Raw genomic sequence first — 20,025 nt, forward strand, 5'->3', positions numbered from 1 at the left:
ATGATGCTTTAGTACAGAACTATTTGGAAAGACTTAACTCAAAAGATGGACTTTGCACCATTCTCTAACAGTTTAAGTGGGGCTTTGACAAACCACCAGAGGGAGCATATTCTGTAGTCAGGAACTCTGCACCAAGAATTATTCTGCCTCTAGTCCTCAAGAGTGCCCAGCTATGGACTGTCAACAAAACTCACCCAGTTAAAATTAACCAACTTGCTGTTGCATGGGGAGAGTCAGTCCCAAAGTAGCCAGGTGCAAAATATATACGGCTTTATAGATTAAATCCCTCACCTATAAATTACATTCGGAAGCAGATAGAAAGATAGTTAAGTACACAGAGCACAAATGCAGTATGCTAATTAGGTCCCACTGCACTAATAATAATAATTGGTGCTTCGGTAGCATTTCTTATTGCGTTAAGGCACTTTATAAAGTTTAGTAAATTCTTTCACCATTTTATATATAGGGGAAAAAAACATTGAGAGGTCCTTGCCTCTTAACCTCTGAGAGGACACTGATTCTAACCAAGCCAGAGGACTGCTGCATTTTGCGTTAGCCCACTCCAGGCCCTCCAGACAAGTAGACTTACATCATCAAACTTTAGAGGAGGGAAACGGAATAATGTTAGAATGTTGTAAAGATATCTGGTACGCATCCTGTTAAGAGCTTTAAATGTTAGAACCAAAACCTTGAATTCAATGCGCATACCAATAAGTATCCAATGGAGACAGTACATTCTCTTGCATACCCCAAATGACTGCAACAGCTTTAGACAGTGTGTCAATTTTTTAGGTGAAGTTGCTCTATATAATGTTCATTGCAATGCTCAACTTCATGGTTACAATGGCATGCACTACCTGATGAATGTACAAAAGGAAGAGATGCAGGCTGGCAACATTTGTGGAGGTTCTAATATTGCTCTAACAACCGATTTAAAAAATATTTTAATTGTTTAAGTACTTCATAAAAATCAAAAGAAATCTACTAACAGTAAAGTACATTTAAATATAGTTTGATAAAAACTAATTACAAAACTAATCAGATTTAGCTCCAGTATTTCTTGTGCTAAATTTTACTCTGTTAGTAGTAGTATAATAGATTTTTAGCAGTGTAAGTAAGAGCAGAATTTGGCCCAATATCTTTTTAATTTACTGTATCCTTTCAGGACAGATACATTATATTTGTGAAAGTAAATATTTAATCTATTAGACCAGTGGTTTTCAACCTTTTTTCATTTGCGGACCCCTAAAAAAATTCAAATGGAGGGGTGGACCCTTTTGGAAATCTTAGACATAGTCTGCAGACAGCCAGGGATCCACAGGTTGAAAACCACTGTTCTATGGTAACAACAACCTTTTGCAGACCTCTTAGACATACTCTGCTGACTCCCAGGGGTCCATGGACCACAGGTTAAAAACCACTGTGTGACATACTCCCGGACCACAACCTGGAACTGTGGGACTTCTGAGTCACCTTAAACTCTCCTCCCTGAGTTGTCTCTCACAATGCTATGCTAGTGACAAGCAGCCAACCCGTCCAGGTGCTGTGATCACTACATCAACATGTGGAGGCACACACCCAGCTGAAGTTCATGAATGCTTTCTAAGGCACTCATGAATTAGACACAGGGAGACTCCAGCCAATCACCTTAGCCCTCAGCCTTGCACCCCAGAAAATATACTGTCTTACACTGCTCAAGACCTCTTGAACAGTGCAAGCTTATTAATTAGTTTACCACTTTGACAAAGGAAAGTGAACATGACCAGCCTTTGTAATCTGAGCAGATTCCCCAGGCACTTTAGACAAACTCACTGGTAAGGACAAAACATTAAAATAAGTTTAGTAACTACAGAAAGATAGATTTTAAGTGATTATAAGTGTTAGGCACCGAGTACATAGTGGGTTACATAAGAAATAAAAATAGAATCACAGTCTAAATTCTAACTTTAACAGACTAACACTGGATGTTCCATGCATTTTACAGTTCTTAATACACAGGCTGACGTCCCTTCTATCCTGGGGCAAGTCTCCACAGTTCATTGTCTTCCAAACGATCTTCTCTGTGTTGAGATTGGGAAGGAGAAAGGCCCAGTGATGATGTCATCTGGGCCATCCATACCCATATGCAAAGTACGCAGCTGTGTAGGGCACCAGAAAATTTGGGGCACCAAATTTTCTGGTGCCCTGCGCAGCTGCGTGTTGCTCCAGTCCCTGCTCCGCCCAGCCCTGCCCCCACTCCACCCCTCCCCAAAGCCCCAGCCCCACCTCTTCCCGCCCCTTCTCTGCCTCATCCCTGTCCCGGTGGTGGGAAGTGCAGCGACCCAGCGCCAGCTGCACCACCAGTGAGTGCTGGGGGGTGATTCCGCCCTGCTCCCCAAGCCAGCCCTCTCCTCCTGTGAAGGCCTTGGGTCAGCCTACCACCGGAGGCCTGGCTCCTCACACTTCCCCCCCCGGGGGGGTTGCGTAGGGCCCCAGAATAGCTAGGGACAGCCCTGCGTGAACCCTCATTTATAGTTTATTTCCACGTGCTAGAAAGATCTTTACTGTGAGGTGGGGGTCAGGTAGCCCCCATTGTATACGTGCCCTCTCTGAGGAGTCTCTGGGAGAATGCATTCTTGATGAGACATCAACACCTGTCTGGCCAATCTAGATGCAAATCTGTCTTGTCAGTGTTAGTTACTCCTTTGTGGCCACTGAAAGGCTAGCTATGAGCGTTTTCCTTTTATCATATATTACAGTAACAAATATATAGCATTACTTCATAACTTCACATACAATGATAGTACATACAATTCAACAGGATATTAATGGTCAAAAAATCAAGACTTCTTAAAGAATACCTCCACAAGGCACGCACTGTACAAAACATATAATCATATCACAGTGGTGAATATGGGGGTTTCAGAGAACTAGTTTGAGGTACAGAGTGTCATACACTGTATTAGACACTTACCGATAGCAAGGACTATAAAATGTTACACAAGCAGTGCAGTATGCAAGGGTAGAAAATATTAAATGTAGGATCTGCAGTTTAATTTTAAAACTTTTACTTTAAATCTTTCCTCTGGTCATTTGTTTTTCATAGTTGACTGAAGACAGTGAACATGTTATTAGGCATCAAACAGAAAAATTTGTAGATCATAATTTCCAGGAAGGTAGCTCAATAAAGATACTTGTCTTTGCTCTTGACTGATATTGTTTGATGAAGATGCACTTATTGCCTGAGCTGGAACCATATTATATGTTTATTGGTCCAGATTGATACCCACACTCACATTGAATAACACTATATTCAAACTGTGGGTTGGGACCCCAAAGTGGTTTGTGACCCAAGTTCCCTCTAAGGTGCATGGCCACATAGCCGCGCAGCAGTCTATTAAGTACCGCGCAGCTCAGGGCTGCAGCAGGGAGAGATGCCTCTTCCCTAGCCCTGGACCTGCTGTGGCCGGGGGAGAGGCGCCGGCCCCAGCCCATCCCCGGACCTGCCGCAGCGTGGGGAGCAGCGTCTCTCCCGCGGCCCCAACCCAGCCCTGGCCCAGACCTGCCGCTGCTGGGGGAGAGGCACCTATCCTGCGGCCCCAACCCCAGAGCTGCAGCGGTGCTGAGGGGAGAGAGAGCTGGGGGGGGGCGGAGCTCTGTCTCCCTGCTGTAGCCCTGGGGCAACCTGCACCCCAAATCCCTCATCCCCAGCCCCATCCCAGAACCCGCACCCCCAGCCAGAGCCCTCACCCCCCCTTGGCACCCCAACCCTCTGGCCCAGCCCTGAGCCCCTCATCCCCAGCCCCTCCCCAGAGCCTGCACTCCCAGCTGGAGCCCTCACCCTCCCACATTCTGAACCCCTCAGCTCCACCCCCGCCACATGAATTTTGTTATGTGCACCAATATGGAGGTGATGTGTATCACCTCCATATTGGTGCACATAACAAAATTCATTCTGCACATGTGTGGGAAAAATTAGAGGGTACACTGGTTGTGACCCAATTTTAATGGTGTCACCAGGGCCAGAATTAGTCTTACTAGGACTCAGAGTTGAAGCTGAAGCTCCACTATCACCTCAGGCAGTGGGGCTTGGGCTCCGGGTCCCCTCTCCTCCCACCCGGAGCAGCAGGGCTTGGGCTCCACCCCACAGTTAGTAATTTTGTTTTTAGAAGGGTGTTGCAGTGCAGTGAAGTTTGAGAACCCCTGGAAGTTGTTATTCACCATAAGTAAGGGTGTAACAATTGGGCTCTTTGTGAATACATACTTTTCTGTATTTTCAGGGTTGTCAAACTAACAATGAATGAAGGTGACTGCAAAATGCTGAGTTTGATGATTGATCACTTGTTGATTATCTGTTCTGTTCATTCCCTCTGGGTGACCTGGCATTGGCCACTGTTGGAAGACAGGATACTGGGCTAAATGGACCTTTGGTCTGACCCGGTATGGCCGTTCTTATGAGTGAGATTTTTAACAAAATGTGAAATACGTTGCAAATATTTTCATAATAAGCGATACAACCTTCCGTCCAACACTGACTTAAATTTAATTCAAAATTAAGGCAGAGCTACATTTTTAAAATTAGTGTAATGCTACAAAATGGTTTCAATTATTTACTTTTATTACGTATTTATTTTGATTAATAAAATAAATCTGAGAGTGTGTCTCAGACTCTAGGCCAAATTATTAAAACAATTATATTTTATTAGAAATTAACCCTTTTGTGTTCACATACACGTACACATTTAAGATGAAACTTCTTAAGATGTTCACATACACATTTAAGATGAAACTTTTCTTTCCAAAGTTTAATTTATTTAGAAAGTTTGATCCCAGTTTCTCTAATTGTTTGATGTTGGCAAGGAAAAAATATGCTTGTCCCATAAAAATATTAACCACATATTGTTTGACAAGGTGTCAAAAAAGCTGAATTTCACAATTTAAAATGATGTAAATAATTGTCACCTCTATGAGGAGTAGTGCTTTTGTTAGGTTTGAAAAAGGTTAGTTTTGATGTATCAAAGTATTGCCTATTTGAAAATGGTATTCTGTGCATATATGGCTCCAGATGTTAAATCTAGAGGTATGCGCTATGGGCCAGATTCTGAAGTTGGTTAGTTCACTGTAAAGCATGAGTTAACCATGAAAACAGATGGAGTTACTTCTGATTTATACTAATCTTAGATCAGTACTTGGCCAGTTCTGAGAGAATACTTCACATTAGGGAAGTATTCACTTTAATAAAGATAGGATCTTTTCCCCCTCCGTTTGTCTCTTAATCTGTTACCTTCCACCAACTACCCAGCACTTCAGTTGTCATCTTCTCCCCTAGATCATGTTTCTATGAATGTGATGATTGGAATTGAATTATATACTGAAGTCCTGCTAAGCAGGCTGGTTTTCATGAAGCCAAGAGAGAGAAGGAGTGGCCTTGTTTACAGCAGTCAGTGCAAATCCATGCACTGAGCATGGGAGGCAACTAAGTCAGGAAGCAGCTGCTGAGTTTAAATTATTTGAACATTCTTATTTGAATGCATGGGGACAAGATGCTATTTCAGATAAGGAAGGTTTGGATGAATGTTTGTTCATATATTCAGTATAAAATGGTAAAGGTAACAGACATCAAATTTTCAAATTGGGCTCAAGAGGCCACATATTTTGCTTTTGTTCCTGTAGTTATGCCTCAAATCAGCATGTGTATGCATGAATATGGTAACTAGTAGTCAGGGTTCTGCTTTCTGAATTTTTTTGTATGTAACTTTAGAAGCCAGTTTGAAAATTTGATCCTGGACATCTGTGTTTTTCAGACACCCAGGATTTAAAAAAAAAAAAAATCCTACAAATTGTACATGTTACAAGATTCTAGTTATATCTTGGTGATTCTGTTTACATCTATAAAACTGCCTGATGAACACTATTGTATTGCTATCTAATACCTTTCATAAGAAGACCATTCTATTCACTATAAAAAATTAATAGTAAATGGGCTATGCATTGCAGAAGAATATATTTTAAAAAAATAGTATTTAGTACCACAAGAAGGTATGTTAAAAATTTTGTGCTATGCTATTTTTACACTGGATGTGGCTGATGTAGAAAAACAAAGGAGTGTAACTGAAGCATTACGAGGTAGAGTAAGAGAGAAACTGAAAACATACAAGGTAACTTATTTTTCTTGGACTTGTAATTTATTAAGTGAAACACGCAACAAGCTACATTTTTTGTGTGTGCGAAAGGCTGAAAGTTCTGTCAATTTAGAAAACTTTTCTGCTGTGCCACACTGTTCAGAGCACCTCCAAAAGTTAAGTACAAGATCTGTAAAAGTGGTAAGTGAATTAAGTTTTTGACTTTCTGCATACTTTTCAGAACAATAGTTGTATTGGTTGTTTCTGTAGAAAATAAGTATAATACTATACCTCTTATTTTAGGTTGTACAAGAAGAAAAGTCAACAGACAAAAGCCTCTCTGATACTAAAATATACCAGAAAAACCTTGAAGTGAGGACTGAGGTAATAAATTTTACAAATATTGCAAATAGTAAACAAAATAAGTAAGCTATATACATTATATTGAGTTCAATGCAAAAAATGCATGAGTTAAGTTTCCAGTAGTATCTTTAACTATGATATATGGCATGCATCTACTCACATTTTGTTACTAATTTGTTGGTTAATATATTGCTGTTTGTTATTTAATGTATATATTAATAGAATAGGATAGAAAGCTGGCTAGATTGTTGGGCTCAACAGGTAGTGATCAATGGCTCAATGTCTAGTTGGCGGCTGGTATCAAGCTGAGTGCCCCAGGGGTCAGTCCTAGGGCTGGTTTTGTTCAACGACTTTATTAATGATCTGGATGATGGGATTAATAGCACCCTCAGCAAGTTCACAGATGACACTAAACTGTGGGGAGAGGTAGATACGCTGGAGGGTAGGGATAGGCTCTAGAGTGACCTAGACAAATTGGAGGATTGGGCCAAAAGAAATCTGAGGAGGTTCAACAAGGACAAGTGCAGAGTCCTGCACTTAGGAAGAAAGAATCCCATGCACTGCTGCAGGCTGGGGACCGACTGGCTAAGCAGCAGTTCTGCAGAAAAGTACCTGGGGATTACAGTGGATGAGAAGCTGGATATGAGTCAGCAGTGTGCCCTTGTTGCCAAGAAGGCCAACGGCATATTGGGATGTATTAGTAGGAGCATTGCCAGCAGATCGAGGGAGGTGATTATTCCCTTCTATTCGGCACTGGTGAGGCCACACCTGGAGTATTGCATCCAGTTTTGGTTCCCCCACTACAGAAGGAATGTGGACAAATTGGAGAGAGTCCAGCAGAGGACAACGAAAACGATTAGGGGGCTGGGACACATGACTTATGAGGAGAGGCTGAGGGAACTGGGTTATTTAGTCTACAGAAGAGAAGAGTGAGGAGAGATTTGATAACAGCCTTCAACTACCTGAAGGGGGATTCCAAAGAGGATGGAGCTAGGTTGTTCCCAGTGGTGGTAGATGACAGAACAAGAAGCAATGGTCTCAAGTTGCAGTGGGGGAGGTCTATGTTGAATATTAGGAAACGCTATTTCACTAGGAGGGTAGTGAAGCACTGGAATGGGTTACCTAGGGAGGTGGTGGAATCTCCATCCTTAGAGGTTTTTAAGGCCTGGCTTGACAAAGGTCTGGCTGGGATGATTTAGTTGGTGTTGGTCCTGCTTTGAGCAGGGGATTGGACTAGATGACCTCCTGAGGTCTCTTCCAACCCTAATATTCTATGATTCTGTGATTCCAGATATTCATTGCAGCCAAATTAATGTTACTGGTGAAATGTTAACTGTTGAATTATTGACTTTTAATGAGTTTAACTGTATAACCTGAATGCTGCATTTGCGTTTTCTGTCTTTTTTGTGATTCATAAGGTTTCATCCTGCACAAGAGGGGTGCAGAATGTTGTGCATAATGGCCATACTTGGCAGAATTTTATTTTATTTTTTTTATAAATTTGATAGGTAATAGTATTTATTTATAAGTATTTGCCCCATTTTTATTGACTTAAATTTTCACAGTTGCAGGAAATTAATGGGGGTCAGAAAACCGGGGGGTGAGCAATAATTATTTAATTACAGAGGTGTTGACATTCAAAAAGTCAAAGCTTTAAAACTGTTAAAACACAAATTGTCAACATTGTATGTCAAAACTTTTTTTTTTTTTCGAGGTATACCTATCTCATAGCACTGGAAGGGACCTTAAAAGGTCATCGAATCCAGTCCCCTGCCTTCACAGCAGGACCAAGTACTGTCCCTTATTTTTGCCCCAGATCCCTAAATGACCCCCCAAGGATTGAACTCACAACTCTGGGTTTAGCAGGCCAATGCTCAAACCACTGAGCTATTCCTCCCCTAATGTACAAAGTAAATACACTTAATTCAAACTAGTAAGTTCTCAAGCAGCATTTTTCTTACTTTGTCTATCTGTAAGTTTTGACTATTATTGATGGAATTATTTTTGGTTCGCTTGTGTGTGTATAATGGTATCAATGTCTCTCAACATTCCTGATCGCCATCACATTGGCAAGAAGGATAGGGGAGATAGCGACTCTGGTGCATCCCTCCTTCACAGTATTTTTCCCTCACAAAGTCACTCTTAGACCACATCCGAAGTTCACTCCCAAGGTGATCTCTGCATTGCACGTGAACCAACTGATTCACCTTCCAACCTTTTATCCCAAACCTCATCAGGATAATAGGGAAGTCACGCTCCATATGCTTGACATTAGGAGAGCCTTAGCCTATTCGGCAGGAGAAGAGTTTTTAGAAAATCTCCAAGACTCTTCCTCTCCATTGCGGATAGTTTGAAAGGCCCAACGATTTCAGCTCAAAGACTCTCCAAATGGGTCTTGAACTATATCGGATTCTTACCAGATTTACAATTTAGCATCCCCATCCACAGTACACTCTTCGAGATTGGTCTCTTGTCCGTCACCTTTGCCCAGGGTATCCCTGTATCAGAAATCTGCAAAGCAGCTACCTGAGCATCTGCACACACTTATGCCATATTGGGGGACTCTGCTGCAGACGCCTGATTCGGCACCACAGTTCTATCGTCCATGACAGACTCGACTCTGAAGCCCCATCCTTCAGTGGGAGGTAATGCTTGGGAGTCACCTACAGTGGAGCACTCATAGGGACGCTACTTGAAGAAGAAGTTACCTTGTGCAGTAACAATGGTTCTTTGAGATGTGTGTCCCTATGCGTGCTCCACGACCCACCCTCTTCCCCTCTGCTTCAGAGTTCTTGGCAATAACTCTGCAGTAGAGAAGGAACTGAGGAGGATTTGCCTTTGGCAGAGCATGGGGTAGAGGGTAGCACATGCATGGGCTGAACGGACACTGCTACAAAAGTTCTCCAATCAGCAGTGGAGGAACGCAGATATACTTAGAGTGAGCACCCATAGGGACATGCATCTCAAAGAACCATCATTACTGCACAAGGTGAATAACTTCTTCTTGTGGCCATCTCTGATAAGTTACTGAAAATCAAAACAATTCTAGACTTCTAAATCTGAAAAAGATTTTTTTTCTGGTTACATGCAAGATTTTTACATAGCTACATAATAATAATGATTGCTGAAGACTTGTGTTTTTGCTTGGGTTTTGTTTGTTTTTTTTTCATCCTTAGATAGAAATATTATCCGATGACAGTTTAGCATTTTTTATCATGACTGGTGAAGAAGGCTCAGAATTAAAAGATTTGGACAAAAGTACATACCAGGTATAGTATTTTTTCTTCATGAAAGTCAACTGAATTCCTTAAAGAATATCTCATATTTATCTAATTCTCCTTGTGTATTCTTAATTTAATTAATGCCACTCTCCTTCAAGCATCTATCAACTATTGTAAAGCACCCATCATGGTAGTTTCTAGGCATATTTTTTTTCTTTCCCTAGGTAATTCTGTGCCTCCTTTCATGTCTCCCCAAAAACCTCTCCTATGAATCCCACCTCAAAACTTGCTTCAGTTAGCTGGCTTTCAATCATTGATCACTGTTGAATCCTATTGCCAGTCTTTCTCCTGAGCACAAAAGAGTTATTTATATACAAGAAAAAAAAAGTTAACTTTACAACTCAAATATTTGCTACCCATAATTCATGCCCATAAAATAAAACACAATCAAAATGCCCTTCCAAGAACTGTGTCCCCTCTTGTTTTGTTTCATTAATTCTCCTAAACCATTGTTGATCATGTCTTTACTCTTCAACACTTGGTTATAAGCTTATCAAGGTAGGGACCTTGTCTTACTTTTTGTATAAATTATAATGAACATCACTGGTGGTATTAAATAATATGCAACATTTGGATTGTATAAAGGATAAACAACTATGCATCATAGGATTATAAAAAAGTTGGAGATTTAAAGTGACATCATAGTAAACTACTGGTAAGGCAGAACAAAATAATAGTAAGACAAATCCATCAGTAGTCTACTTTTTTCTACAACTAGAGCTCAATATCTTTTGTGTGTGAAGTATGTAGAGTTTAAAATAAACTAAGGCCCCAATCCTGCAAAGACTTTTTATGTTGCCACAGCCCTGGTGAAGTTTCCCATGTTAGACATTCACCAGGCTGCTGCATTTGAATCCCAAAATGCTCGACCCATGTGATTTAAGCTTCCATGGGTTTGAGTAGACTCCATCACTGTATCTTTCTTTAGCCTCTTTGGCACACTTATGGAAAGAGACTTTGTTACACCTTCATGGAAGTGGGACCTCATGGTTCAGCTTCTATAAGCCCCAAGGACCAGTGCTGACTCCTCCAAGACACCAGTTGCTTAAGCAGAGCTCCAGCCTTGTGGGTACTTTGGTTTACCATTTACCTCTCCATGGATATGTGGTAGTTGAAGCACATAACACACAGGTTTTGCAAAGGTTTCTAACAAAATTATTCTTTACTTCAGATCCTTCAATTTCTTGTGCTATCTAGATAGAAAAATAAAAATCCTGTCCACATTTCTCTGCTTCAGTTTCCTCACTGCATTTGAGCATTCTCTGGGGTCAGGTCAGAATTTTTTAAGGAGTCCAGGATCCATCCATCCTTTCTCTCCTCCTTCCCTCTTGCACATGGCTTCTCTTTCAGAACATGGAGTCCCTCTCATTCCTGCAGCCTATTTCTGGTCTTTTCCGCCCTCTCTCTCCAAAATGGCTGGTGAGAGACCTTTTCTTTTATAACCTCCTTGTAGCATGCTGATTAGTCTGATCAGGTATTCAGTCTCCCACCGGTGATCCATTGCTTAGTTAGAATTATAGAATATAAGTGTTGGAAGAGACCAATCCCCTGCTCAAAGCAGGACCAACACCAACTAAATCATCCCAGCCAGACCTTTGTCAAGCCAGGCCTTAAAAACCTCTAAGGATGGAGATTCCACCACCTCCCTAGGTAACCCATTCCAGTGCTTCACTACCCTCCTAGTGAAATAGCGTTTCCTAATATTCAACATAGACCTCCCCCACTGCAACTTGAGACCACTGCTTCTTGTTCTGTCATCTGCCACCACTGGGAACAACCTAGCTCCATCCTCTTTGGATTCCCCCTTCAGGTAGTTGAAGGCTGTTATCAAATCTCTCCTCACTCTTCTCTTCTGTAGACTAAATAATCCAGTTCCCTCAGCCTCTCCTCATAAGTCATGTGTCCCAGCCCCCTAATCATTTTCGTTGTCCTCTGCTGGACTCTCTCCAATTTGTCCACATTCCTTCTGTAGTGGGGGAACCAAAACTGGATGCAGTACTCCAGGTGTGGCCTCACCAGTGCCGAATAGAAGGGAATAATCACCTCCCTCGATCTGCTGGCAATGCTCCTACTAATACATCCCAATATGCCGTTGGCCTTCTTGGCAACAAGGGCACACTGCTGACTCATATCCAGCTTCTCATCCACTGTAATCCCCAGGTACTTTTCTGCAGAACTGCTGCTTAGCCAGTCGGTCCCCAGCCTGCAGCAGTGCATGGGATTCTTTCTTCCTAAGTGCAGGACTCTGCACTTGTCCTTGTTGAACCTCCTCAGATTTCTTTTGGCCCAATCCTCCAATTTGTCTAGGTCACTCTGGACCCTATCCCTACCCTCCAGCGTACGTACCTCCCCTCATTCTTAGTGTCATCTGCGAACTTGCTGAGGGTGCAATTCATCCCATCATCCAGATCATTAATAAAGATGTTGATCAAAACTGGCCCCAGGACCGACCCCTGGGGCATTCTGCTTGATACCGGCTGCCAACTAGACATGGAGCCTTTGATCACTACCCGTTGAGCCCGACAATCTAGCCAGCTTTCTATTCACCTTATAGTCCATTCATCCAGCCCATACTACTTTTAACTTGCTGGCAAGAATACTGTGGGAGCCCGTATCAAAAGCTTTGCTAAAGTTAGTTATCTCCCTCTGCCCTCATACCCCTCATACCAAATTCAAACTTGAAAAACTAGTTTGTCCAGGGTGGTAGCCAACTCTTTGTCCAAAGGGTTTACATGTATATAAAGGACCATAAAAGTTTAATGACGCTCCATTGTGTGCCCTATGTCACTACTTCTTGGAATTTCAGTCTAGCAAAGACAGAAGAGAAAGTAGATGAGCCCCCCCACCCGCTCCCAAAAAAATGCGGTTTGCAGTCTGACATACATACATAAAGAAAGTTACCAATTTCAAAAAGAATTCATAAGCTGTACATAGATTCCGCAAACTGTCACTCATGGTTAAATTTAGACATGAGAATAGTCCCATTGAACTTAGATTCCTTAGACTGTGAGCTTCTTAGAACACAGAATTTGTTTCATGAATGTTTGGAAAGACCTAATGCACAGTAGGTGCTACCGTAATTAAATAATAAATGTTGTTTGTTTTTCAGAATAAAATGGTCATACATTAGTTTAAATCTGTTTCCTTTCTGAAATATAAAAAATAATCACACAAAATAGTAAAATATATAAGCTTTCAAGTGTTACAGGTCTATATTTTACTCTGGTTTCTCTAGGATATGAAGGAGGGTCATTTTCTCCCAATCAGAGAGCCAGCTTTTTTTTTTTTTTTTTAACTTTCCGTGCAAAATGTTTTGTTCTCTTGGAGAGAAGGAAAAAAAAAAAAAGAATTCTGGATGACGGGTTACTCTGAGTTATGTTACTCAAAGTTCAGGGATTTTCTGTCTCTTCTATCATGGAAGGTACAACTAGGCTTGAAGGCTATTTCATTGTTCAGCACTTAGATACTATAGTGATACGCATTATAGAAATACTATAGATAGGCAAGGGAAACAAAACAGAAAATTTGCTTTTCCTGAGGATTACTATGTGTCCACTTAGATTCATTTATCTAGCAATTCTTTTATGCTAATGTTGATATTTATCATACTGTATATATCACATCTTCTGTTAATTTGTGTGTATATGGAATTGATTTTCTTGATGAGCAGCATAAATTAATACATGACAGTCATCGAAACCTTGATGTCTTGAATGATGAAAGTAGTCCTCTGCTTGACATTGTGGAAGAAGTTTTATTGCCGGATGTGCTTGAAGTGAAAGCTGCTGAATATGAATGCAATGAACTGCGGATTAACAAGCAATGGGAACATCTTTTTGTGCCAAGCAGTTCTCCAGGTATTGTGCCTTTCATATAAAATTAGGAAAATTATTAAGTGTATGATGAATGGCGTTAGTGTTGTTAGCAATATGGCATGCGCAGTTCTCAGGGTGAATTAAGTGAAGATAAAGAATAATGTTAATTTTCAGAGCCAATATTGTATCCAATCTGCAGATAGATCTGTATCTCTGCTCTAGTCTAGTAGCTCTAATTTTACAAAAAACTCAATTTTACAAAAAGCAAAAATTACATGACAAAAATGTGTAATTATTTCATAAATTGTCCAAGTACAGGATGATTTGTGATTCAGGTCCTTAATTGCAACCATCTACCGTCTTGTCTCCCAGCTCATATAATCTAATCATTTTAACCATCTGCCACTAACCACATACCTTTTTATGTACATTAACCCATACCAGCTTATCTATTGCCTTAACTGCAGCTTCGGTACATATCTCATGGCTGGACAGAAATTGCCACCATAGCAGTTGACAAAATGGACTAGAAGAACATGGGGAGAATTTTAGGAAATTGTAGTGATCTGCTAAACCAAAGTCTGATTGTTCTTGCCAGAAAAAAAAGTAATTATTATTTATACAGGACCAAATGTCTGCTAGGTATTTTAAAGACAAATAAGAGCTAAAAAACCAGTCCCCAAAATGTTACAAATATACAATACTAATCTAAATTACTAAATTTACTAATATAAACTATATATATTTAATAATGAGAATTTTTTTTAACGTTGAGGGTTTTTTTAGGGCTGTCAAGCCATTAAAAAAATTAATCGTGATTAAAAAAATTAATTGCGATTAATCGCACTGTTAAACAACATTTATTTAAATATTTTTGGATGTTTTCTACATTTTCAAATATATTGATTTCTATTATAACACAGAATACAAAGTGTACAGTGCTCACTTTATATTTATTTGTGATTACAAACATTTGCACTGTAAAAAACAAAATAAATATTATTTTTCAAATACTGTAGTGCAGTCTCTATCATGCAAGTTGAACTTACAAATTTAGAATTATGTACAAAAAAAAACCTGCTTTCAAAAATAAAACAGTGTAAAACTTTGGAGCCTACAAGTCTACTCAGTCCTATTTCTTGTTCAGCCAAACAAGTTTGTTTACATTTGCAGGAGATAATGCTGCCTGCTTCTTGTTCATGTCAGTTGAAAGTGAGAACAAGTGTTCTCATGGCACTGTTGTAGCCGGTGGCGCTAGATATTTACAGATGCGCTAAAGAGTCATATGTCCTTCATACTTCAACCACCATTCCAGAGGACATGCATCCATGCTGATAACGTGTTCTGTTCGATAACAATCCAAAGCAGTGCAGACCGATGCATGTTCATTTTCATCATCTGAGTCAGGTGCCACCAGCAGAAGGTTGATTTTCCTTTTTGGTGGTTGAGGTTTTGTAGTTTCCGCATCGGAGTGTTGCTCTTTTAAGACTTCTAAAAGCATGGCACCTTATCCCTCTCCGATTTTGGAAGGCACTTCAGATTCTTAAACCTTGGGTTGAGTGCTGTAGCTATCTTTAGAAATCTCACATTGGTACCTTCTTTGCGTTTTGTCAAATCTGCAGTGAACAAAATGAACAACATGTGCTGAGTCATCGTCCGAGACTATTATAACATGAAATATGTGGCAGAATGGGGATAAAATAGAGCCGGAGACATACAATTCTCCCCCAAGGATTTCAGTCACAAATGTAATTAACACATTTTTTTAATGAGCATCGTCAGCATGGAAGCATGTTGTCTGGAATGGTGGCTGAAGCATGAAGGGGCATATGAATCTTTAGCACAGGGGCGGGCAAACTTTTTGGCCTCAGGGCCGCATCGGGTTTCTGAAATTGTATGTAGGACTGGTTAGGGGAAGCTGTGCCTCCTCAAACAGCCAGGCATGGCCTGGTCCCCGCCCCCTAGCTGACCCCACCCGCCTCTCACCCCATGACGGCCCCCCCCGGGACTCCTGCCCCATCCAATCCCCCGCTGTTCCCTGACGGCCCCCCGGGGACTCCTGCCCCATCCAACCACCCCTTCTCCCTGACCGCCCCTGGACCCCTTGTCCCTAACTGCCCCCTGCCCCTAACTGCCCCCAACCACCCCATTCAACCCCCCTTTCCTTCCTGATTGCCTCCCCTGGGATCCCTGCTCCCTGTCCCTTGACTGCCCCCTGCTGCCCCATCCAACCCCTCCTCTCCTTCATGACTGCCCCACTGGGACCCCTGCCCCCATTCAACCCCTGTTCCCCGCCCTCTGACTGCCTCGACCCCTATCCACGCCCCTGACCACCCCCCGAACTCCCCTGCCCTCTATCCAACCTTCCCCCTTACCGCGCTGCCTGGAGCACCAATAGTTGGCGGCGCAGCTGCACCAGGACAGCCAGCTGCGCTGTGCCATGCAGCACAGAGCACCAGGTCAGGCCGGGCTCTGCAGCCCTGCTGCCCAGAGCATTGTGCCACACGGCGGCATGGCTGCGTGGGAGTGGGGACAGCTGGCCAGGCAGGACAGTCCCGTGGGCTGTAGTTTGCCCACCTCTGGTTTAGCATATCTGGAATGTAAATACCTTGCAATGCTGGCTACAAAAGTCCTATTCAAATGCCTGTTCTCACTTTCTGGTGACATTGTAAATAAGAAGTAGACAGCATTATCTGCCGTAAATGTAAACAAATTTGATTGTCTTAGCGCTTAGCGGAACAAGAAGTAGGACTGAGTGGAGTTGTAGGCTCTAAAGTTTTGTATTGTTTTGTTTTGAGTGCAGTTATGTAACAAAAAAAATCTACATTTGTAAGTTGCACTTTCACAATAAAGAGATTGCACTACAGTACTTATATGAGGTGAACTGAAAAATATTGTTTCTTTTGTTTATCATTTTTACAGTGCAAATATTTGTAATCAAATATAATAATATAAAGTGAGCAGTGTATACTTTGTATTCTGTATTGTAATTGAAATCAATATATTTGAAAATGTAGAAAAACATGCAAAAATATTTAATAAATTTCAATTGGTATTCTATTGTTTAACAATATGATTAAAACTGTGATTAATTTTTTTAATCGCGATTAATTTTTTTGAGTTAATCGTGTGAGTTAACTGTGATTAATGGACAGCCCTAGTTTTTTTTATTGTTCCCCATCCGCAAAATGGGAAAACGTAGGAGGAAAATCTTCATTTGATGTTTTTTAAACAAATATTTTTATTGGAAGTGTAGAGTACAATAAAGTACAATACAATAAAGGAGCCTAACCTTTCTCCCTATGAAGTCAATAACAAAGCTTCCATTAACTCCAGAGGGAGAAGGTTTGCTGATATGTCCAAGATTGTATAGAATCTAAGAATAATACGCAGATCCAGATGATGATAAAGGTTTCTTTTAATAAAGCATCTGATCTCAATGAGGGCCTAGATAATCAATTAATCTTTACTTGTTAGAGGAGAAGAGTGGTCTTGGACATAGTGAGGAACTGTGAGGTGTATGCTGTGTCAAGAATGGGGTATGGTCATCTTGCAGCTGATCTAACAAGGGAACTACAGTACAGAGAAAATAAGGGAATTTTAATGTAAGCGAATGAAAGCTCTAAGTGTTCCCACCTGGAACAGTTGTAACAGGTTTCTAATTGTTCTGATTCCAGTTTCCAGTCTTGTGAGCCATTGGTTGCTACATTCTTGTATTTTTATGTTGTTCCACTTAGAAGACTGGGACGTGATGTCAGGAGATAACTGGAATAAATTAGGTGTTCAAAACCAAATCCTCATATTTTAGGTCAGATTTAGGTTGGAGGGGTACCCTGATTCTGGAAAGACCATCCTGTATATGGGCCACCTCCTCCTCTAAAAGCATCCAAGCATCTACTCCTAATACTGCCACCAACTCATGATCCAAAGTCTATCAACATCAATAGAAAAACTTCCACTGACATCAGTTCAGAACCTTTGTGGCCTTGGGCTAGTCACTAAACTTGTCTGTGTCTCAGTTTCCCCATCTGTAAAATAAGGATAATAATACTCATCATTGTGTATCTTTTATATGCTCAGATGAAATGTGCTATATAAATGCAAAGTATAGTAGTAATATTAATTCATAGATGTGGCTCAGCACGGGCAACAACAGCAGTACACTTCCTCACTCCACACTGCCCAATCTTTCTTAATCTTCACTTGGAGGAGTCACCCCTTAGGTTGAGAGAGTAGTTCAGTCTCTGTGCCAGCTGACTCCTTGGTAGCCTTCTTTTCCAGCAGTAAGAGAGCTGACTGGATTGGGAACAGTCTGATATTATCAGAATTACTTATATGACTTTTGTTCTTGTGTTAGAAATGGTTATGGGATAGTATTACTTATAGTAGCAGCAAGAACAATACCTTTGATCACTCTTTTGCTTTATGCTTGCAGGTAAAAAAATTAGACCAGTACAAATACTCAGGTTTTTTTTAAATTGTAGTTTTACATTTTATTTGCATCAGTTTTAGTTGAAAATTTACATGCAGTAATTGTTGTTCTCAAGTGGTTCACAGCTTTAAACTACCAAAAGGCATGATGCCACGCATCTTAGAAGATGAAGGATTGTATATTCCAAGAAAACCAGAAACTTGTAGGAGAAGTTACAACAAAATGGAAAATCGTCTTCTGAAACAAGAAGGGGTAAATATATTGTTCTATTAAAAGCTAAAAATGTTGTAAGTAAAATGTAAAATAAAATCAGTAAATGAAATGTATAGAACATTTTAACATTTCCTATGTACATATATTGAACTTCTGAAATATTTCTAACAAGGGAAAAAACTGGTTTGAAGAAAGTGGGGAAATAATTTCATTACCTTCTCCAATCAAACAATCACGAAACTTCAGAAAATGTTTTCCTCTTAAGACTGGTCCAGGATTAAAGACAATATACAAGAAGGTCAGCCATTACTACTTTTTACAGCTATAGTTATTCAGGGGACTTTAACTAGACAATGCTACAAAAATCAATAGCTTGTATTTTTTTCCATGGCAAAATATTTCATTTGGCAGTATTCAAATTACCTCTTGTGGAGTGTCAGTCTCAAGAATGGGCCAGGAAGGGGTGATAATCCTGTTTAGATGGAACAATTTGATATTGCACAGACTGTTCATCACTTAATTAAAAAAATCAGAAAAGTCTGTGCACTGAGAATTCTACAGCATTATTATCTTTTGATCCAAGCAGGTAGCCAAAATCTGGTTGTAGCAGGTTGTTTCCATTAAGAGGAGAAGTTGATGATAGAGTGAGGTATTTCTTTGATGCAATCCTATTTATTTACCAAATATGTACGTAAAGACCTGTTTCCGTGAACACAGATGGAATCAAACAGCAGGAGGCAGGAGTAGTTTCTTTGCTCACTCTTCCAAGCCCCTTTCCAGCTAGCACATAGCCCAAAAGTGCTCTCTCAGCTTTTCCTCAAGCTCACACGCTACCAGTTCTTCTGTGGCAATGTCCTCAGCTTTCAGCTGCCTTCTCTCTCAGCTTCTCTGGTGTTGTTGCTGCTGCTTCTATCACACACTCAGGCATATACAGTTCCACCAGTGAATGCCCTAGCCCTTGCATTTGCTTTATCAGTCGCCAGGGAAACCTCTTGGGCCACATGGTTACTCAAGCCTTGTTATGTATCCATATTTTGGGTGATGCTCCTATTGTTTCGGCTATCTGGTTGCATAAAGGAGCTCAATTGCTTTTTATACTTCACCTGAATGAATGATGGTTGTTACACTAACCAATTTCAGTGAGGTTTAATGCAACCCATAACAGCATATAGTTTAGTCTGAAATTAATGTATTTTAATATCTTCCATTTTTTCTTGAATATTTATAAATCCAATTCTTTTAAAATTAATTTAATCCCGGCATACAAGACCGACCTGCCACTCTAGTTAAGGCACACATTTGGCCTCTTTGAGCCTTTGACATTCCCATCCAGCATCAGATAAAGTGTAAATACTTTGTATTAGGTCAGATTTACCCTTTTTCTTGGATTTGGCTTTTTGGTAACACAAATAATAACAGAACATGAACCTCATTTTAAGCTTTCTCCCCAAGCCTGACAGTTTAAGACAGCCCTATCTCTGTTGCTCATTCTTTCTGACCACATGGTCATGCCCACTTCATATCTTGCCACAATGAGTCAGCAGAATTTACCTAGCTGCTTTAAGCATGGTTCTGATACTTGCTAACAGAAAAGTTCTATCTTCCTCTTTGGGACTGTAGATCTTGCTCTCTGTTATACTCTGATTGGTGGGTGGAGCAGGTTATTAGGTAGAGCAGTCATTCAGGGAAATCTTTCAATATCTTTGAGTGGGGGATTGGGAGTGAGCTCTATCAACAGCCCAAAAAGGATGGCATAGAAGGTGGTGCTGGGCATGGCCCAGGTTGTGGGCTACTGACTACAATTATGCAGATCCAGTGGT

The 20,025-nt window shown here is 40.7% G+C and overlaps 1 protein-coding gene across 1 annotated transcript in view; it reads left to right on the top strand.

The window, feature by feature from the left end:
* CC2D2B (coiled-coil and C2 domain containing 2B) overlaps positions 1-20,025 on the top strand; it is a 103,993-nt gene that overhangs the window by 9,996 nt on the left and 73,972 nt on the right. The window contains exons 4-10 of the mRNA XM_043551097.1: positions 3,086-3,153; positions 6,056-6,302; positions 6,405-6,473; positions 9,641-9,733; positions 13,416-13,602; positions 18,108-18,244; positions 18,378-18,503. Coding sequence (XP_043407032.1) covers positions 3,086-3,153; positions 6,056-6,302; positions 6,405-6,473; positions 9,641-9,733; positions 13,416-13,602; positions 18,108-18,244; positions 18,378-18,503 — 927 coding nt within the window. The remainder of the gene's footprint in view (positions 1-3,085; positions 3,154-6,055; positions 6,303-6,404; positions 6,474-9,640; positions 9,734-13,415; positions 13,603-18,107; positions 18,245-18,377; positions 18,504-20,025) is intronic.

The sequence above is a fragment of the Chelonia mydas genome, chromosome 7 (genome assembly GCF_015237465.2).
Source record: "Chelonia mydas isolate rCheMyd1 chromosome 7, rCheMyd1.pri.v2, whole genome shotgun sequence".
NCBI lineage: Eukaryota > Metazoa > Chordata > Testudines > Cheloniidae > Chelonia > Chelonia mydas.